Here is a 20,547-nt window from a genome sequence, read left to right on the forward strand (position 1 = left end):
CTTCCCAATCATGGTTGAAATCCCTTCTTTGGCCTCTCTGCTGGATAAATATCCCTTTTCTCGCTTCTTGCAAGGCTCTATTTGGTTTCTGCTTCCTATATGAGGCCTTTCCTAATCCTGACTTGTCAGTTCCCTCTACTTTCTGAAATGACTTTGTAGCATTTAGCCATGGGTATGTTAAATCCACCACACCAACCTGGCCCCACACTTACTCCCACCTCCTGCTGATGTAAACTCTTCAGGGAAGTTTTGGTCTTTGTATTCCCAGAGATCAAGTGATTTGCCCAAGACCACGTACTATTAAACTTCAGAGCCAGGATTTCAAATAAAGGCTCCCCTTTCCCACTATATCGCACTGCCTCAGGTCACCCGTCTAATCTTCCTTGGAACCCTTCCAGTGACTGGGAGTTCCATAAACAAGTCTTTCTGTTTCCACTCACATTCGCCCTCCACATTGTCCTTTAGTCTGCAGCCAAACATCTATTCCATTTTTGAAGATCTGGCCACACCACTTCATTAATCAAAATCCTTCAATGGATGCACCAAATTAAAGTTCAAACTCTGATGCCTGGAATTTAAGGCACTGTACAACTGCCTTTGTTGTTGTTCAGTAGTGTTCTTTTGTGGGGTAGTTAGTTGGCCTGGAGTCAAAAGACATGTTCCTGAGTTCAAATCTGGCCTCAGACTCCTACTAGCTGTGTGACCCTGGGCAAGTCACTTAACCCTGTTTGCCTCATTTTCCTCATCTGGAAAATGAGCTGAAGGAAATGGCAACCATTCCAGAATCTCTGCCAAAAAAACCCCCAAATGGGGTAATGGAGAGTTGGACATAACTAAAAAAATGACTTAACAAAAACAATTGCCTTTCTACATTTTTTTCAGGATACTCCCTCAACTAGATAACTATTTGTATCCCATATGTGACCTGTACTTTACCTGCCCTCCATCCCTTTCTTGCTAAAATCATATGCTTTTATCTTCTAAAACCAATTTCAAATGTCACTTCCTCCAGGAAGTCTTCTTTGATTCTCCCCCAGACAGTGATGACCTTGCCCACCTTGGACCTCATTCATCTTATAAATTCTTTGAGGGTGGGGTCTCTATCATATCCAAATTTTGTATCTCTTCCAGCACATGGCAGGGTTCATTGCACATGCTAGGTATTTAATATCTGTTCTGTTGATGGATACGTTACTCTGAACCTTTTTTATGCATGAATCAGGCATTATTTTCTGCTACATTTATGACAGCTTGGCCCACATCCTAACTAAACTCTCAGGCAGTTAATCAATAACTCAGTGGTGGCTCGAATGACTAAAGCTTTCTTTTGAGGTGGTGACTCCCAAGCCGACCGCCTCCCCAAAGATGGTCTGGGCTCCCAAGTGCAGTGTCCTCTCCCTAGGAATAGGCCACACCCTGAAGAAGCATGTGGGTGAGTCAGACCAGGAAGGTGTGACATCAGCAGCAGCAGCTCCCACCCCAAATCTGGCCATTGTGAGAGCCATAGGAGTGCAACACCCCCGCCCCAACTCCACAGTGAGCAAGCAGGCGCCCTTACTTTTCCTGTTCTGCAAGGCAGTCAGCACTCTGGGTCCGAAGCTCTTCCAGGGCCGTCTTCCCTTCGCTGACCTTCTCCAGTAAGTTCTGTTGTTCCTAGGCAGGGCCAGAGGAAAGCAAAGTTGGGATGAGGGGAAGACCTCTGCCTCCCTAGTTGGTCCAGGGAGAATCCTATGGTAGGGACTAAGGCCAGCTGCTAAATAGTAGCAAGCAGGCCAAGCTAGTTTCATGGGGTGCCTTCTGCTCAAATGAAGAACCCTTCCCTCCCACCCTCCTCTAGTAACTGGGCTCAGAAGCCTCTCAGCCTCACCCTTCTGCCCTCCAGGAAAGCCCAGCCCTGATGAATCCAGGACAGATTCATCTGCCGACTTTGGTTGCCATTGCCCCAGCACCAAACGCCAATTTAAGAACAGTCTCCAAACCTATAAGGGAGATGTTGCACAAGCTGGAAATAGAGAGGCTTCCTTAGCAATAGGGGAGGCTAAGGGGAGACATGGAAAGAAACAAGGAAGCATTTACCAAGAGAGGCTGGAGAATGTCTATTTCTGGAGCCCTTTAAAAAGAAGGTAGCTCTCTCTGAATGTGCAGGACAGCAGAAGTGCCCTAAGGCAGGGAGATAGACTAGGGTCCTATCTTAAGCTGCCTCTTAGCCCTGAGGACCTGAAATCCAAAAGAACTCAATAATCACCTTCTCCATCCCCAACATGCACCTCTGAAGCTTGAGAATTTCCGCATCTCTCTGCTCCAAGTTGCTCTCCGCTCTCTGAAGGGCAGAATTGCTCATCTCAGCTTCTCTCTGGTACCGGTTAAGTGTGGCCTAAAATAGGGAATGGTCACTTGGTAACTGGGAAAAACCCACTGCACAGACATCTGCAGCGGAACGCTGTAAAATTCCATTCAAGTCAAAAGATGTATAAAGTGCCTACTCTGTCCATGTCACTGGGCTAAATACTAGAAGATGAAAAGACAAAGATAAAACTATCCCTGCCTTTAAGAAGCTGACATTTTATTAGGGAGACACATCATGGACACAGACAAGTAAATATAATTTACAAACAAGTGGTAGGGGAAGGAGGAGTTTGTCCATGTAAAGGGTGTCACACACACACACACACACACACATGTGTGTGTGTGTGTGTGTGTGTGTGTGTGTGTGTGTGTGTGTGTGTCTCCTGCCCCTTGGAAAGCTAGAGATTCTGAGGAGGTTAGGAAGAAGTACAGTGAAGCCCAAGGCAGGAAGTCAAAAGATGGTACGTTGAGTTTGGAGAACAGGGAGTGGGCCAGTTAGGCTGGATCACAATAAATGAAGGAGAGTAATATAAGACTAAAAGGCAGGTGGAAGCCAGATTACAGGAGAGGTTTAAACACTACCCTGAGGAGTTGGTATTTTGTCTGAAAGGTCAGAGACAGCCACCTAACAAGAGGAGACTGACATTGTCAGACATACATGGAAGATGGACTGGAAAGGGGAAGAGGCTGAGAGGCTGTTGTAACAGTCCAGGCAAGGAGTGATGGGGACCTGAACCAGGCTTCTTATAGTGAAAGGAGGAAGAAGGAAAGAGATGAGAAAGAGATGGCTGAAACTCAATATAGGGTAGGGTTGAGGAATGGCTAAGCATCAGGAAGAACTCAGAGGTGATGGACCTACATTATTGAAAAAATTGGGAAAGATGCAACAGAAAAAGTAAAGTCTGAACAAGGAAACTGCACAGCAGTTGTTGGAAGGAGGGGGGGACAAAAGAGAAACAAGGCTTTTTTCCTACCGTTTCCAGATAACTCCAGTGGGCTAGAGCCAAGCTCAACCAATCCACAAGCATTTGTTATATACCATAGACTATGCCCGGCTCTGGGGTTGAGCACAAAGACCAAACTGAAACAATTCTTGTCCTCAAGCTAACATTTTATCAGCATCCTTAAACGCAAACTTCTGGGATTCTCCTCCCCAATACCCACCACGTTGATATTAAGTTTAAAGGTAAAAGATGGAGACCTATTCTCAGCTACATAGACAAACACGTCAGGCTCCCAAAAGTCCACAAATACTCACACTGGTGGACTTGCCCCCAGGTAAACAAGATAAAGAGCTCCCTTTCTGATTCAGAGGCAAATAAGCCAGGTTAGGATCATCTCTGTGTCTCAGAGAAAGGGAATCCACATGGGAACATCAAGCCTGACTCCCACCAAATAACAATGAACCTAACCCACCTTCAGTGCTCCAGGTCCATCTTTTAAAATGTTAAGTCTTTTTTTTTTTTTTCATGAGCGGGGCAGGACTAGTGAACAGAGTGCTAGACCTGGAATAAGGAAGAGGTCTGGTTTCAAATTCCAGCTCTGGGACTCATTACCTACCTACATTGCTTCCAACAAGTCTTTTTCTCCTCTCTGCCACCCTGTTCTCCCCTCTTAGCACCTTTCCTGTGCCATGCATATTTTACGCAGCACTTTTCTAGCGCTTTTTCATGGAAAGATTGAAATTATATACCAGGAAGAATTTCCTAAGTATCAATTGGGTGGGTGGGAGAATGATAACAGAAAGGAGTATTTCTTTCCTTTTTTTCCTCTTTCTTTTTAAAGTAAAAGAGAAAACCAATATTTTAGACTGGCTCAGGACTAGGAAGCCCACTTGTTCTAATCCCTCATTTTAAAGATTAAAAAGACCTGACACCCAAGGACATGAAGTGACCTTCCTTAAGTATGGCCACTGACAGGCAGAGTCGGGCGTAGAAACTGGATGTCCTGCCCTCTTAGCTGAGAGTTCTTTACACTTCACCACAATTCTGATATAAAATGGCCCAGGCTGGGCTAGGTACAGGAAAAGAAGCAGATGGCCTCTGAAGGACCTGGCCAGGAGTAGGGAAAGTGGAATGTGTTATACAGGCAGGTCCAGCTCCTCCCCAGGTCACGTCCAGGGAGGAGAAAGAGAAGCTTAGTATCCAGGTGTTTTGGTTTTTTTTTTTTTTTGCCATGTTATTTCTCCTGTTTTTGGCTATCAAGAAAAGATCTCCAGCAGCAAATGCCACCTGGTAACAGTGAATGAATGCTAGTAGATTTTCACGATGACGGTGCACCTTGATTGCACTCCCCTCCTCTCTCTGTCTCTCTCCTCCCATTCATTCTCTGAACCAGAAACATAAACCAAAAAAGTGTCTTTGCTAGAAAAGCTCAGGGGCATCATTCAAACGAGACAGAGGGTAAGATGGCTACCAAATGACTGTGATATCTAAACAAGTTTCTCTTGTCTCCTAACTTCTGGAGGGAAAACATCTGGCCTGGTTTTCTCAGTCACTCAGACTCTCTCTTACCAACCACCTTATTTCACATTACTACCCTCCACAGACTCTATGTCCCAGCCACACCAGCCTCTGTGCTAGTCCCTGGATGGGCTGCTCCAATTCCTGCCTTTGGACTTCATACAGTGCCAGCCCTTGTGCCTGGAATGCTCTCCTTCCTCACCTCTAGCTGCTGGAATCCTTGGGCTCCTTAAAGTCTCAGCTCAAGTGCCACCTCCTAATACAAGGCCTTTTTCTGCTACCACTACTAGTAATGCTACTATACTACCATTACCAACCACTACTACAAATGCAGCTACCACCACTACCTAGTACTAAAGTTACCACCACGACCATTAAGGTTACTACCATTACATAGTCCTGAGGTCACTACTACTATGACTACCACCACCACCACCACCATCACTACTAAGGTTACTACTACCAATACCATCATTACTACCATTAGAACTACAGCTACCACTACTATCACTAGAGAGGGAGGTGTTACTATTATCCTCACTTTATAGATGAGGAAGCGGAGGCTGAAAAGAGAGATTAGACTGGTCCATGGCCAAATGACTATTAACTGTTTTGCTTTTCTTTGTATCCCCAGCACTTAGCACATTGAATAATATCTAGTAGACATTTAATAAATGTTTGCTGACTAAGGCAGAATTCAAACTCAGGTCTTCCCAACTTTAAGTCCAGAGCTCTCTAAACTGTGCCACCCAAGCTGATTCCACACAGGTGTTGGTATTCTCCTCATATACCCCAGGCAAATTATTTTATATTCATATACCTCTTGTACTCTTCCTAAAAGAATGTAAGCTTTTTGAGGACAGGGATTCTTTTGTTTTTGTCTTTGTACCTCCATCACCTAGCACAGTGCTGGGCACACAGTAGAGGCTTAATACATGTTTGCAGAGTTACACTGAATGGTGTTGAAAAGGTCAAGGTTACAGATCTAATCCCAGGGGAGCCCATAGTTTCCCACATAAAGGAAAGAAATATCTCTATTCCAAGGTCTGTGGCTGTCCTTAGTCACAAAGGGGACTCACAAATCCATCCCCATCACTGAATATATATCATTGAAAGAGCACATTCTATTGCTGGTGTATAAATAGAACCCTGTGTCTGAATTATTCTGTCAACACTGAGCCTGCAAAAGAAAAAGCCAGCTGCTAGCCAACGTGGAGCTGGGCATTTTCACTCAAGCCACTTTTATGTGGCCCAAGGAAGGTTGTCAATCCAGAGAAAAATCATTGTGGTATTGGCCTCTCCCGTGCTTACAGGGCCCAAACTGATCAAGTTCGCCTTCTTCTAAATAATCTCCAACTTCCCCTGGTCAGCAGCGATAGGCATGGCTTAACTATCCCTCTCAGGGAAAGACGTCCATCCAGCTTCAGACTCCTCTTCCTCCTGCTCAGAGGAGCTAATTAATAGCCATCTTGATACATAATCATCTCTTGGTTATCCCCTTGGAATTATAGGCAGCAAATTTTTAGCCCTGGGCTCCTTAAAATAGTAGAAGAGAGTGTTGGAGATAGAAGGGACTTTAAAGATTATCTAGCTCTGCCCCTCTGAGTTGCCTTTTCCATTTTAAGATAGTGTCAGCAAAATCTGACTGATGCCTCATAAATGAGCTGGCACCGTTTAGAAAATCTCCATGTTTAGAATGAAGTCACAAATAAGACTTTATATTCATCTCTGATCATTCCAGAAGAAAAAATAATTTTAGAGATGGGTAAACTGAGGCAGAAATCAGCTCCTTAATAAGTTCCCTTACTCTTCATTAAACTGGAACTTCTACCAAAGCAGAATCCAATAAGCATGGACAGCAACACCAACTACTCTACAAGCAGGAATGGGCAATGCCCACTCCATTCCCCACTTTCTAGCCATCTTCTCAACAGTCTTGATATTCTTTTACCCTCCCTGCCTACCTCCAGCACTATATCTATGATCAATTCACCTCTGCCACTATTTCTGGAAGGAGTGTGTCAATCTCCTCTCCTATTGGCCCCACTCACAACGTCTGTAATATCCAGGACTAAGGTGTACTCCCAGACCATCACTCCCTTACATGTGCTATCTTTCTCATTAGAAGATAAGCTTCTAGATGGCAGGGACCATCTTTGCTGTCACATTTACATCCCCAGGGTTCAGCATTGTGCTTGGCACAAAGTATAGTTAATATTTCTAGAGTGTTTTAAGGTTTGTAAAGCACCTTATATTGTTTCATGTGGTCCTCACTGCAACCCCGGGAGGTAGGTGCTGTTATGATCATTATCTCCATTTTACAGATGAGTAAACTGAGGCTGAGAGAGATTAAGTGACTTGCTCAGAATCACATAGGGTGAATGTCTGAGGCAGGATTTGAACTCAGATCTTCCTGACTCCAAGTCCAGCTCTCTAGCAAGTACACACCTAACAAATGCTTATTAAATACTTCTTCTTTCATTCATTCATTCCATGAGGAGCCCCAGGGATCAGGTTTTAGATCCTTGGTCAGCACTGATCTATCTGTTAAGGAGAGAACGGAGCCTGGTTGTCAGGGCACCCAGAAGACAGACAGTCTTATTGGCTGGTGTTAGACAAGAGTTTCTCAGGAAGTCAGCAAGAATCTCTGAAGTTCTCCTGGCTCAGCCTGGAACTGGATTCTGGAGTCCCATTTTCCTTCAGGAGCAGCTCTACCTCTCAATCTGTTCCTAGACCTAACATCTGGTCCTCAGAACTATCTGCAAAAATGGCACCTGGCAACCTTACCCAATTGGCTCAAGCTCAATGCCAAGCGAGTTTGTGCACAGGGACTGCAAACTGATTTTGATATTAGTTTACATCAAAAGTATTTGGAAAAAAAAGTGCTGAAAAGAATAACGTATACCTGGGTCAAACAGAAATGACTTCCGAGTTACCCATTGCTTGGGATAATTCTTTATTACTGCTCCCTCCCCTTCAAAGAGCAAAGTGGCACCAAGGTCCTTGAGGAACAGTGACCATTCCTGCCTAAGAGAGGGAAAATGGGGATAGGGAAGCTACCCTTCATATCATGCCCCCGATTTTCAATATGGTGGCATAGGGCAAGAGAAGGGTGTGGCAGATACTGTGGAAACCCCTGTCACCTGCTCCATGTGACCTGTCACTCGGTTACTCCCTCAGACCCTAAGCCCTATTTGGCCTCAAGCGCTATTTGTCCTGCTTGCTTATATCTATATCCCCAGTACTTAGCATACTTCCTGGCACAGAGTAAGCACTTAAGAAATGCTCTGTCTGGAGGCAGCTAGGTGGCTCAGTGGGTAGAGCACTGAGCCTGAAGTCAGAAGACCTGAGTTCTAATCCAGCCTCAGATACTCACTAGCTGTGCCACCCTGGGCAAGTCACTGAACCTCCGTTTGCCTAATCTACTGGAGAAACCAGTCCAGCATCTTTGTCAAGAAAACCCCAAACAGGGTCAAGAAAAGTCAGGAACTACTGAACAACAACATCTGTCTAGCTCAACATTTACAAAAAGTACTTTGCCAGGCACACTGGGAACCAGTTCCTGCCCTCAATAAGTTTACATTCTGTGGGGGAATGCACACAACATTTACACAGAAAGTACACATAAGACAATTTCATCTGGAAAAGAATACTACCGCAATTGGGGGGAACCATGAAAATCATCGAGTAGAAGGTAGCCCAGGAGCAAGGTTCTGACTGGACTCATCGATAATTGAGGTGAGGAAGGGGTGCATTCCAGACATGGGCCAGGACCACCTGTGCAAACTCACAGAGGTGGGGAATGGAACTATGAATGTGGGGGAGCAGCAAGCAAGCCAGCATGACCAGAAGGGGGAGTGGACAGAGGGAAGTCATGGGAAACAAGACTGGAAAGATGGGCAGCAGGAGGACTGTGCAATCCTCACCTCAAAAAGCGCCCTCTCTGACTGGTGCTGCTGTTCAGCCTCCTGAAGTTTAGCATGCAGGCTCTGGATGGTTTCCTTCAAGCTCTTGGGGTCTTCATTTTGATAATCTTGTACCTGTAACCAAGCACTGACGTTAAGGGAAAGGAGGCAGAAAAGTTGACGCAACTGTCCTTAAGATTTGGGGAAACAGAGATACGCTGGCCAGCCTGCCCCCTACAAAGGACACCCACCCCGATAAAAGCACTGGCCAGAGACACCAGACGTACCGATCCACCTGTAGGTTGCCCCTTCACCCCAGGTATCTCAAGCACTTAGGTGCATTTTCAACCCAGTTTAAACTGTCCCTACAAAAGGGTTTCTTATGAAACATGCTTATGTCTTTTTCTGTAAGGGAGGAAGCATAGTGGAGGGATTAGAGAGCTGGACTTGGAGTCAGGAAGGCCTGGGTTCAAATCCTGCCTCTGACACTTACCAGCAGTCACTGAAACTTCCTAACCCTCAATTTCATGTAAAATGGAAATAATGTCTCTCGGTAACAAAGCCTCCTCCCCTTAGACAAGATCCATGTGAAGCTTAGATGAGATAATACGTAGAAAGTGTTTTGTAAACTTCTAAGATGTCACATGTCAGTTATCATGTTCTCAGCTATAATGGAAATATGACTTGCATGACCTCACATGTATAACGGGGATCATATTGCTTCCTTCCTCATTGGGTGAGGGAGGGGCTGGTTGGAGGGAGAGAATTCCAAACTCAATTTTTAAAAATTAATGTTAAAAATATTTTTGAGTAACATTTTATTTTTTCCAATTTTTACCGTTTGAAAAATTTTAAATTTCAATTCTCTCCCTTCCTCCCTGGGACAGCAAGCAAAAAAATTTTTTTAAATCAAAATTCATGGTTTTTTTCCCCCAAAATAAAAGTTATTATGTTCATGTATAGGTCTTATTCTAACTCGCCCCACCCCCCAATCACCACCCCACCTCTTCCCTGAGGGCAGAGATCAAAAGACTCCCTCACTGAGGTTGGGGATACTTTCTCTCTTCCATATAGGGACTATAATTCTCCTGTTACACCAGAATGCACCTAGAGCAGCGGTAGGGAACCTGCAGCCTTCAGGCCCAATGTGGCCTTCTAGATCCTTAAGTGGGGCCTTTGGACTGAATCCAGATTTTACAGAAAAAAATCAGGGAACCTGCGGCCTTCAGGCCCATGTGGCCTTCTAGATCCTTAATTAAGTACGGCCTTTTGACTGAATCCAATTTTTTTAAAAGTTTTTATTTTATCCCCTGACCCGGATCATTGTCTTTTAATCCTTTTTCATCTCATACCAACAGCCAGTCAGCTGAAGAAGGCTGGTGACTAGCTATGAAGACATTCCCTCTCCTCCCCACTCCCCGATCAAGGGTTAATGGCTTGCTTGGCCACGCCCAGCCGTGGGCTGGTGGTTAGGGCTGAGCTGGCACATAAGATCATGAGACCAAACTACGCTGTCCCAGTGCCAGGGTCTTTAGCCCCGAGCTCCGAGGGGCTGGGAGGTCAGGTCTCCCTCCTCAAGCACTCAGGTGAAGAAAACCCTGTGCTCCAGTCCTTGACCCTCCAAGTCAAGTAGCAGGTCCCTTAAACCTCTCTGAGTCTCAGTTTCCCCATCTACAAAATGTAGAGAAGGAACACCAGCCCCTCCCTGCCTCACAGGGCTACGACAAAGATAAGCCAGATAACATCTGGCAGAGCTTTGAGCTTGTGAGAAGAAAGGGGCTAGATAAATAACCAAAGGTATTATTATAACTGGTTACCCCAACATGGCAGTCAAATGCAGAGAGGAAGGGGAGGTGGGGGAGGAGGAGATGAGGAAGGAGGTTCCAAAAAGCCCAACCAGGCAGCTGGTAGTGTAGTAGATGGCACAGAGTCAAAAAAAACCCGAGTTCAAATCCAGCCTCAGATGCTTACTAGCTATATGACCCTGGCCAAGTCACCTAACCTGTCTGTTCATTTTCTTCAACTAAAATGGGGATAATAAAAGCACCTACCCCCAGCCTCCAGGTTGTTGTGAGGCTCAAATCAAATAAGATAAAATTTGCAAAAGTGTTTAGTCTGGCACATAGTAGGCATTACATAAATGCTTATTCTCTACCCTCCTCTCCCCACCTCCTATTTAAAGGAGGTAAAAAGACTCACTACATCCTCAAACTGGACATCAACAGAGCATATGGCTCATGCCCCAGCCTCTACAAAGGGCCACTTCCTGTAATGCCCAGAAGAGAATGCCCTTAAAACGCTACAGAGGAAGGCTCCCCAAGCTCCTTGGGTGAGCCCTCTCTGTGCCCCCAGCACCAGCAAGGGAAGAAGCAGCGACTGGGTCCCTGAGGGAGCTTCCTTTTGTTGTTACCTACCAGGGTCTCAGAGGGAGTCTTGTACAGTGAAGTGGAAGACTCCCTAAAGCCATTTGGCTCCTCCAAAAGCACCTATCCAAAGAAAAAAAGGAAGTTAGTCAGCTGGCACAGTCCCTGACATGGAAGGAGCAGCCTTCCCAGAAACTACAGAGCCCTCCAAGACTTCAGAAGTCTTTCTAGAAGCAAGGGGCGGGGGGGTTGGTGGTGTTGGAGGCAGAGCAAAATGACCTAATTGCTTACTGGTACATTCAGAAAAACAAGCAGCAAAAACCTTCCCAGCTAGGAAACTATGAATTGGCCCCAATCCCTGAAGCTCACCGAATACAAGCATCTGCTTGTAGCCAACACTCAGACTTTCCTCTGCCCCCAGAATTTCCAGAAAGTCTGGCACACACTGAGAGGAGAGAATATTGAAAATCGGCATTTACAGCCTTCTAACCCTCTGCCTGGTATCTCCCCCGCACAGCTTTGGGAGCTTCTGAACAAGGGGCGACAATGTTGGTTTGCAAGTTAAAAGCTCTGAAAGTGATCTGCTAGTGAGCTCTCAGGGGCCAAGTTTCTGGCCCAGTCTTAGGTTCTTCCTACCTCCCTGCAGAGCACCAGACTACCTGCTGCCCCTCAGCAGCCAGATGTGGGCTCTACACAACATGTAATCATCAGGAGAACATGGTGCATTGATATCAGATTATAGACATATACATGCAATGCATATATGCATACATGCACACACATACATTCCTATTTGGACTGGATGTGCATTATGTATTTAATGTATTAATGTATTAAGCATGCCCTCAAGGAGCTAACATTCTACAGTCTCAATCATTCACACACACACAAACACAAACACACACACACACACACACACACACACACACATACACACCCCTACATATATATTCTACAATCTGTATAATATATATTATGTTATGTGTTTGCATATATAGTCTATAGTTTATATCATATAAATATATACACACCTTCTACACATACGTGCATGTTTACATATATTCTACAATCTATATCATATATAACATGTTTGCATATAATCTACAACCTGTATCACACATGTTTACATATGAGTTCTACAATCTATACCATATAGAAACATGTTCACATTCGTATTCTACAATCTGTTATTATATACATAATATACATATATATCTGTTATACATACATACATATTTTATATGTGTGTTTGCAGACACACACATATATGTAATTTCCACACTAAACAGGAATTATTTTGGTATTATCTGCTTTTTTGGGATGGTTTTGATGATCTGTTTCATGTCTTCCACCTGTCATTGAAGGCAAGATTGTTTAGAAGGGTTAGGCTAAGAGTCAGGGGAGCTGGTTGGCTGTCGAATCTTAGCTAAGTCCTTCTCCTTCTCCAGGCTATGAAATGAGGGGGTTGGACTAGAGAGAATCTCCAAGGTTCCCTTCAACTCTGAAAGTTCATGATTTTAATTGGTATAGCTTCCCTGGTGACTAGACTTCCTAGCTAGAATTGGCCCCCATAGGGGGCTAAATGGATACAGGACCCGGGATGTTACAATAGCTGAGAGTGAGGTATTGTGGACAGAGGCATCTCAAACACGTACTAGCTGTGTGACCTTGGACAAGTCACTTAACCTGTATTTGCCTCAGTTTCCTCATCTGTCAAATGGGGTATGTAATAATAGCACCTACCTCCCAGGATTGTTGAGATGATAATTTTAAAGTGCTTTGTACAATGCCTGGCACATACTAGGTGTTACATACGTTATCATCATTATTGCCTTGGGAGCCATGAGCTTGAACTCCATTTTTAACAATTCCTAGTTGGGTGGCCAATGGGCAAGTTGCACTTAACCTCGACCCTAGATGGGAACAGTCTGCATCAAACTCTCCCAGGGTTGCTGTGAGAATCCAAGATCATCTGGGGAGGATACTTTGTAAACTTTAAGGGGATATACAAGTGTCAGCTTTTCTTATGGAAACCGGACTCCGATTAAGAGGATGGAGGGCTCTCTCCTGGGGATGGACAGCTCTCTTTACCAATTCATTAAAATAAATGAATGAATAAAATAGCTCTGTAACTATACCAGTGGTCTTGCATTATTTATATAGTCACTATGTGAGAATCTGAATTTGGAAAACAGATAGAGTGGAGAATCTCTCCTTAACCTATGAAAAAAATTCATCGCTTTACAGCAATTATAGGAGTTCTTTAAATAGCAAGCTTCCCTAGTGATTTTGAAAATTATGCAATTTACAAAAATTAACTTTTATATAATGTTTTAGGAACCAGTACATCACATAATGAAGCACACCTAGCTATGTGTATGTACCTGAATGCAGAATGAGACAGGGCATGGGGGGATGGGGGGGGGTAGGGGTGGTTGCGTACACACAGACACACACACACCCACACATGTGCAGGTGTGCATATGTTTGTCTCGGCTCCCTAGATTGTAAGCTCCCTGAAGGCAAGACTGCCTACATTCTCATCTCCCCTCTTACCACATGAATAACAACAGAAGATGATCCACAAATGCTAACCAATATACAATCCTGTCTTTCCAATGAGAACCTAGCTTCAAGGAGTAAACTAAGAGACGTTTCCCATTAGTCACCTGAATCTCCTGTTGCTGAGGAAAGTCCTTTGAGTCTCTCTCAAGCTTGTTGCTTATATCCTCCCGAAGCTTCTGCAAACAGCTCCTAGCCTGGTGGGGAGAGCAAGTGATTTTTAGCTGGGAGAAGTGGGAAGGCTGGGGGGAGGGAGAGAATGAAAAGCTCAGATTTGTCCATTTATACAGTCCCATTCCCAATCCAGAGACGCTCAGGAGGGACAAATATTTTGATTAGGTATGCTTGGAGTACAGGGAAAAATATACCAAGTTCCCAATACCTCCACCGACTCACAAAGTGTCAGTTCTTGACTCTCTCCCCTGACGAGTAGGGAAGCTATGATGTAGGGAATCCCCAACATAATAATCAAAATAATATAATCCAAAAAAAATCACACTGGATGAGTTTTGGCAGATTTACCTTGAGTTGTCATTAAAAGAGATTTTCATTCCTTGGAAACTGACTGATAATGGGGCAGGGATTGAAAACACATGATAGAGTATAGAGGAAATCAACAAGCCATTATCTAAAATGCACAAAAGCTAGTTAATCAAATCAATCAGTGAGAATGTATCAAGTGCCTACTCTGTGTTAGGTGCTGCACTAGGTGCTGGGGACAGAAAAATCAAAATGAAGCAGTTCTTGTCCTCAGGGAACTTACATTCTAGTCACACAGTTTTATTTTTCAGTCATGTCTAATACTTCGGAACATACATTCAAGTCACACATTTTTGTTTTTCAGTCATGTCTAACACTTCGTGATGCCATTTGGAGTTTTCTTGGCAGAGATAGTCCAGTGGTTTGCCATTTCCTCCTCCAGTTCATTTGACAGATGGGGAAGCTGAGGTAAATGGGGTTAAGTGACCGGCCCAGAGTTACACAGCTCAGTAAGTGTCTGAGGCAGGATTTGAATTCCTCTAGGTGAGTCTTCCTGACTCCAGGCTTGGAGCGCTACCTACTTTGCCACCTAGCCGCCCCCTCTCCACACGTGGATAATGTAAAATGACATATTCTAAATGATATTCTCAAGTTCCAATGATGCCTCTCACCTAACCTCATCCAAGTTCTTCTCAGAAAATAGCCCAGGCCTTAACTCATGCCTTTTAATTAAAGAATTTTAGAAGGAACAGAAAGTTCAAGCCAATAGCCTCATAATATGCCTGGCATAATCCTGAGCAAAACCTGAATATAAGTAAATACCTGTTGATTATTTTGACTTCTGCAGGGTCAATGGTGAAAAGCATGACTTTTACTTGATTGGGGAGAAAGTATCAGCTTACAAATTTGGGATATTTGGGGAGTGGAAGGGAGAAAAAAGTTTCTCTGTACCCAAGAGAGAAGAGAATCAAGCAGGTAAGTACTAAAAACACTCAACCCCACAAATAGTGAACTTGACAGGCTCATGCAAGTTTGAAAGACTTGGGGTTGGGAAGAGGAAAGAAACTAAAAACACACAAGCCAAATGGGGCACAGACAGTGGGAGGTTGAGCTTGGCCCCGAGTCCCAGTTCCACTCACATTCTAAAGCTGATTCGTTCACTCACTCATTTGTTCATTTGTTCATTCATTCCTTCATTTCATAAACATCTATTAAGTGCCTACTTAACATGAGACCCTGTGCTAGGTACAGTGGCAGGCATAAAGAAGTATAAGACAGGCTTTTCTCTCAAGGAGCTTTCAATCTAGTAGAACTTTAATGGAAAACAATTCCCTCCACAATGAAGAAGAAAAGGCTGCCTACCTCTTGGATGTACTGAACCTCACTCTTCAGCTGATTGATATTCTTCTCATGGATCACTTTATCACCAGTTTTCCCCTTCAAGTAAACCTATATTTAGGGAATGAAACCATTCTGGTTACAAAGAATCACAGTCAAACCAAGCCCACCAACGGCCCCCACCCCAGTACCTACTGTTTTTTAATAAGTGTTAGATCTGGAGGGAACCTGGGAAGGCCATCTAATACATTCCCCTGCTTCAGTCAGGCACTGCACCTAAGTCATGCCAGGCAGGTCACCACCGGCCCTTGTGTCTTGGTGATCTCCAGAGGAGGTAGCCATTTGTTCCAGCATCTTTGATCCTAAAAGTTCTTCCCACTTTCCAACTGCAAGATTGCTTTTTGCAACATCAGCACCCTTGCCATTTTTCTGACCTTCAGTGAAAAGTGGGGAGCAAAGCAAGGGTGAAAGGGAAGGGAGGCTGTATTTACCTTGATGATTTCCTCGTGCCCATCATTGGACTCTACCAGCTCTGATGCCAGAGAATGGCTAACTGATCTGCTAGACACCATTGTGTAGGACTTCCCAGTTGCCTAAAGGGAGAGAAGGGGAGAGGTTCAAATAAAACATAACCAAAGCAAGTTAACTAGACCAGGAAAAATCTGTTAGAAAATCTGTTCCTCAAAAATTTCTAAAATATTCTTCCTACTTTCTCCACCAAAGAAACTTAACATCAAGTCAATTTTAGAATCTCAGCAAGATGTCAAAGTTATTTCACTGAAGAAACTCAAGCCCAAAGTCCTTTCCACTAACAAGCCAAGGATCAGCAAAGACAAAGGTCACAAAGGAAATCGGACGTGACTGAAACTGAACATCAGCAAAGATACTTGTTGGGAAAAATTAATAGAAACCACAGATGCAGATTTCCCTTTGGTAGGCTTCCCGTCCCCCCCCCCCCGCCCCCCACTTCCAAAAACATGGTTTTCCTGAGGCTTGGTTAGAAGTGTTATAGGGAAAAGTAACCCCGAGCTCAGAATAGCAGATATGTTTCTATGAAGCCATGGAGGGACAGAGGGAAAGGAAACAGCATCAGGAAGGAAGGAGATTGTGCCATGATAAGGGAGGAATCTTGTTGCCAGAAACTCAGATATCCTCTGTGTTCAAGACATATGTCTTGAAAATATATGTGTTCAAGATCACCTGATGGATCATTTCAAAGAGTGAGTCTGAGAATGTTCACTTTGTCTTAATGGAAGAGATTAGGCACCACATGGCTCAGACCACACCTCTGGTGGAAGGCCTGAGAGAGGCTACTATGTTCCTCTCCATGACCTGACAGACATTCCAGGGAAAGGAAATATTCTGGCACTCTCCCTTGCCCATTCAGGACTGAGTCTCCCATCCCTGATAGAAGTTCTTTAAACGGTATTGAGCGTAAACATTAAGAATATTTCTCAATTAAAATAACAGCGGATACTAGAATGTGATACCTATATGCGTCATTGCCACACAGAAATCATCCTATGAAAAAAAAAATTCAAAGAAATCGAGAAGAGTAGCATGAACTGATAAAGAATGAAGTAAGCAAAATCAGAAGAACAATTTATATGGTGATAACGTCATTGTAAAGAAAAACAACTCTGGAAGACTGAGAACTCTGATCAGTTCAGTGACCGACTAACCACGACTTCAGAGGACCAATGATAAAGCAAGTTGCCCAACTCCTGGCAGAGGAGTGACTGACTCAAGGTACAGAATGAGACATGCATTTTTGGACATGTCAAATGTATAGATTTGCTGTACTTGACCATTTATTTGCTATAAGGATTTTTCATTTGTTATTGAGGGAGGGGCTTAGTAGAAAAAAGGGACCTAGCCATAGTGTTGGTTCTCCCAAAAAAAAAAGAATGAAAAGAAAATCATTGAAACATGTTTTTAAAGAAGGAAGTGCAGGAAAAAATACAGATAAGCCAGACAACTTTGAAAGTATCGTGCTGAATTTAGTATATACTTTGACAAATAAGCTGTACATAATAAAGATTCACAGTTTCACATATAATTTTTTTTTTCTATTCTACTTTGTATACGGAAATGCTTTCTCTTTTGGGGAAGAGGAGCATTCATTAAATTGAGAAAAAGAAATTATCCTAACAAAAATGAGCCTAGTAAAAAAAAAAAAATCACATGATTTCCTTAGGAATTAGCCTCTCTCCAAACTAGCATTTTTAATGCAAATACAGAAAAATTTAAAAAGCTACTTCAGCAAAATCTTGAGTTAGAAAATAACATAGGAACAGAATGACTGGTAGGAGGATAGTGTTTGAGAGACTAAAGGTAAAGTGTGGTGACAGAAGAGAACACAGTATTGTGAAAATAGCAAAATAACTGGCAATCAAAAGTCCTAGGTTCCTCCCTGTTCTCACTACTAAACTGAAACCTTGGTCAAATTTCTGAATGTCTTTGGAATGCAGGAGGTGGGGGCTTCCCCCTCAGGGAGGGTGGGCTTCCCAAAAAGGCAAAGGACGAATCATGAGGGAGGTTAAGAGAGAGGCTTCTTGGTCACATCCCTAATGGGCCTCTAAGGTCCTGCCCAACTTTGGGATTCTTCTGTGGTTTTACCAGCAATATCTAATGTTCAACTATGACTTCCAGTTCATAAACCCAGTTATGAAAAAATGACAAGGAAACAATTTCAAAATAGCTAAACTTGCTGCCAACTCTTTCTCCCCCACGGACACAAACATGTTCTGGGATCCAAATTCATCTTTTCTTCCCTGCAGGCAGCTAGGGAATACTGGGGCATCCCCAGTTAGCAGGAAAAAATAAAGGTGGTATCTCTGCCAGCCACTACGGCCAAGTCCAATTTTTTGTCCACAACCACCCCCTCTGGATTAGAACATCATGGAAGACCTATGGTAGGAGAGGCCTTGTGGGGTCACTGCATTCATTCCACTGATTCTGGTTAGGACACAACACCTAAAACCACTCAGAAGGATGAAAATCGCCTGGGTTTCCAAATATTCCCCAACGTCTCTCCACTGACTTGTTATATTTTGTTGTTGCGCTGTCTCATTTAAATGGGGAGGGGGGCAGAAAAGATAAGATTCTATGAAGTTTCTCTTTCAATATCACCAACTGCTCCTTTGCCCATAAAATCCAGTCTAACTTCCCCTCCCCCCATTACTTCTCAACACAAGTCTCGGATTACACCCTAAATTTATTCATCTGTTCTCAAGAGGGATCCACCCCCTCCTCATTCATTAACCTTAACCTAGAAGTTGAAACAATGTTCTCTATTCCCTCTTTGTCTTGGTTAATCTTTCAAGGCTGGTAAATAAATCCACTTTTCTGGTGTCACCAAAGGGGTTGCTAAGGGAGATAAAAGGGAGGCATTTCGGGACAACCCACAAGAGTTTTCCACCTACCATCTCACTAGTAGGTACGATGGGGATTGGACAAGCTGATGCAATAAGCACTCTGAGGGCCAGACTAGGGAAATTCAAAAGCCCTCAGTTTCCCTGTGGCCACCCCCTTATTCCTCAGCAACTCTACCAAAAGCTGAGAGAGACTCAACCCGTTCGGTTTGCTTTATAGGATCAATAGGATTTGCAGCTAAAGGAGACCTTAGAGATGACTTAATCCAATCCCTTCATTTTACCAATGAGGGAACTGGGAGGATATCTATGGGGGTTGGGGCTGGTGAGAGGTCACTGACTCATTCAAGATTATAGAACTCCAGGTGTTCTGAATTCGTATTTAGTTCTCTTTCCACCACACCATGCCGCTATCTGCAGAGCAGATACAAAGAGAGTTTAGTGGGTTACAGGCATTGAAACTTGGGGCAGCTAGGTGGTACAGTGCACCTGGAGTCAGGAAGTGCTGGCCCTGGAGTCAGGAAGACCCAAGTTCAAATCTGGCTTCAGACACTTACTAGCTGTGTGATCCTGGGCAAGTCACTTAACCCTGTTTGCCTCTGCTTCCTCATCTGTCAAATGAGCTGGAGAAGGAAATGGCAAACCACTCCAGTATCTTTGCCAAGAAAACCCCAAAAGAAGTCATGAAGAGTCTGACGTGACTGAAATGACTAAACAAAATAACAAGAGGCATTGAAACAAATAGCTAGAAGGAGATCATCATCCCTCAGGATCAGAGGTAATCCAGAGAGGCCTATATTCTATTAACAATCTACATCCCAACTCTCCTCCTAATTCCCCCTCCCCCCAACCACCACCAAACAACTCACTCAAACGTACCCAACTCTGCAATAATCCCTGTTGTATTTTATTACATGCATGTCCTCAAGCAGATGGTGTATGACCCTAACACAGAGAACATCCCAACCTGGAGTTTTAGGGACAATTGCCCATTAGCTATAAAGACTAATGATCTCATACCTCCAAGGCAAGAGTGGAAGCATCGTCTTTTTGAGGGAAAAATCCACAGGGGCTAATCAAGAGGCAGGTAGCCCTGTAAACATTCTTGGGGAGAAGCACAGCCACCCTCAAATTACAGACAGCCTCTTGGCTCTGTTCAAACAAATCTCCAACCTATGACTCAGTCCCCAAAGACTGGAGAAGAGGGGAGGGGGTAAACACATAGCTAAGAGGTTAGGGATTCTGACGCTAGAGAGAGAAGAAATAAACAGTGAGGCCCCAGGGGGTTCTCACAACCAAAAAATCTAATTTGTACAGGCAGAGGCACACTAAGCCAGGACTTATGATTTCCTGGGTTCCTCTTCTCCAAGCTTGAAAACTAACAGGTCCAGAAAAGTGTGCGAACAAAGAGGTTTGTAGGATATAATAAGGCAATGCTTATTTTGAAGGAAAAAGTCAGGGCTCAGGATGTAGATGTCTCTAAGCTGGAAGATCAGCTCCTGGGATTCAGCTGTCCCATCAGATCCCTCCAGCTTCACCAGCTGCTTTTTTGGTCCACTCAGTTTTTCTCACCCTAAGAAATGGGGATAATCAACCACTTGTCTAGCTCCTGTTCCCAAGGGTTATAGCATAATGATAGCTCCATAAAGTTAGGGAAGAAAGGCAGAAGGGATTATTAGGGGGCCGGAAACCCTTGGGGCCTAGGCTCTCTCACTCC

The 20,547-nt window shown here is 43.9% G+C and overlaps 1 protein-coding gene across 1 annotated transcript in view; it reads right to left on the minus strand.

Moving 5' to 3' along the window:
* TUFT1 (tuftelin 1) overlaps positions 1 to 20,547 on the minus strand; it is a 40,409-nt gene that overhangs the window by 13,493 nt on the left and 6,369 nt on the right. The window contains exons 2-8 of the mRNA XM_036767636.1: positions 15,948 to 16,049; positions 15,481 to 15,567; positions 13,746 to 13,835; positions 11,128 to 11,199; positions 8,735 to 8,848; positions 2,246 to 2,374; positions 1,559 to 1,653 (exon numbers count right to left, since the gene is read on the minus strand). Of these exons, the coding sequence (XP_036623531.1) occupies positions 1,559 to 1,653; positions 2,246 to 2,374; positions 8,735 to 8,848; positions 11,128 to 11,199; positions 13,746 to 13,835; positions 15,481 to 15,567; positions 15,948 to 16,049 (689 nt within the window). The remainder of the gene's footprint in view (positions 1 to 1,558; positions 1,654 to 2,245; positions 2,375 to 8,734; positions 8,849 to 11,127; positions 11,200 to 13,745; positions 13,836 to 15,480; positions 15,568 to 15,947; positions 16,050 to 20,547) is intronic.

Source organism: Trichosurus vulpecula, chromosome 7 (assembly GCF_011100635.1).
Source record: "Trichosurus vulpecula isolate mTriVul1 chromosome 7, mTriVul1.pri, whole genome shotgun sequence".
In the NCBI taxonomy this organism is placed as follows: Eukaryota; Metazoa; Chordata; class Mammalia; order Diprotodontia; family Phalangeridae; genus Trichosurus; species Trichosurus vulpecula.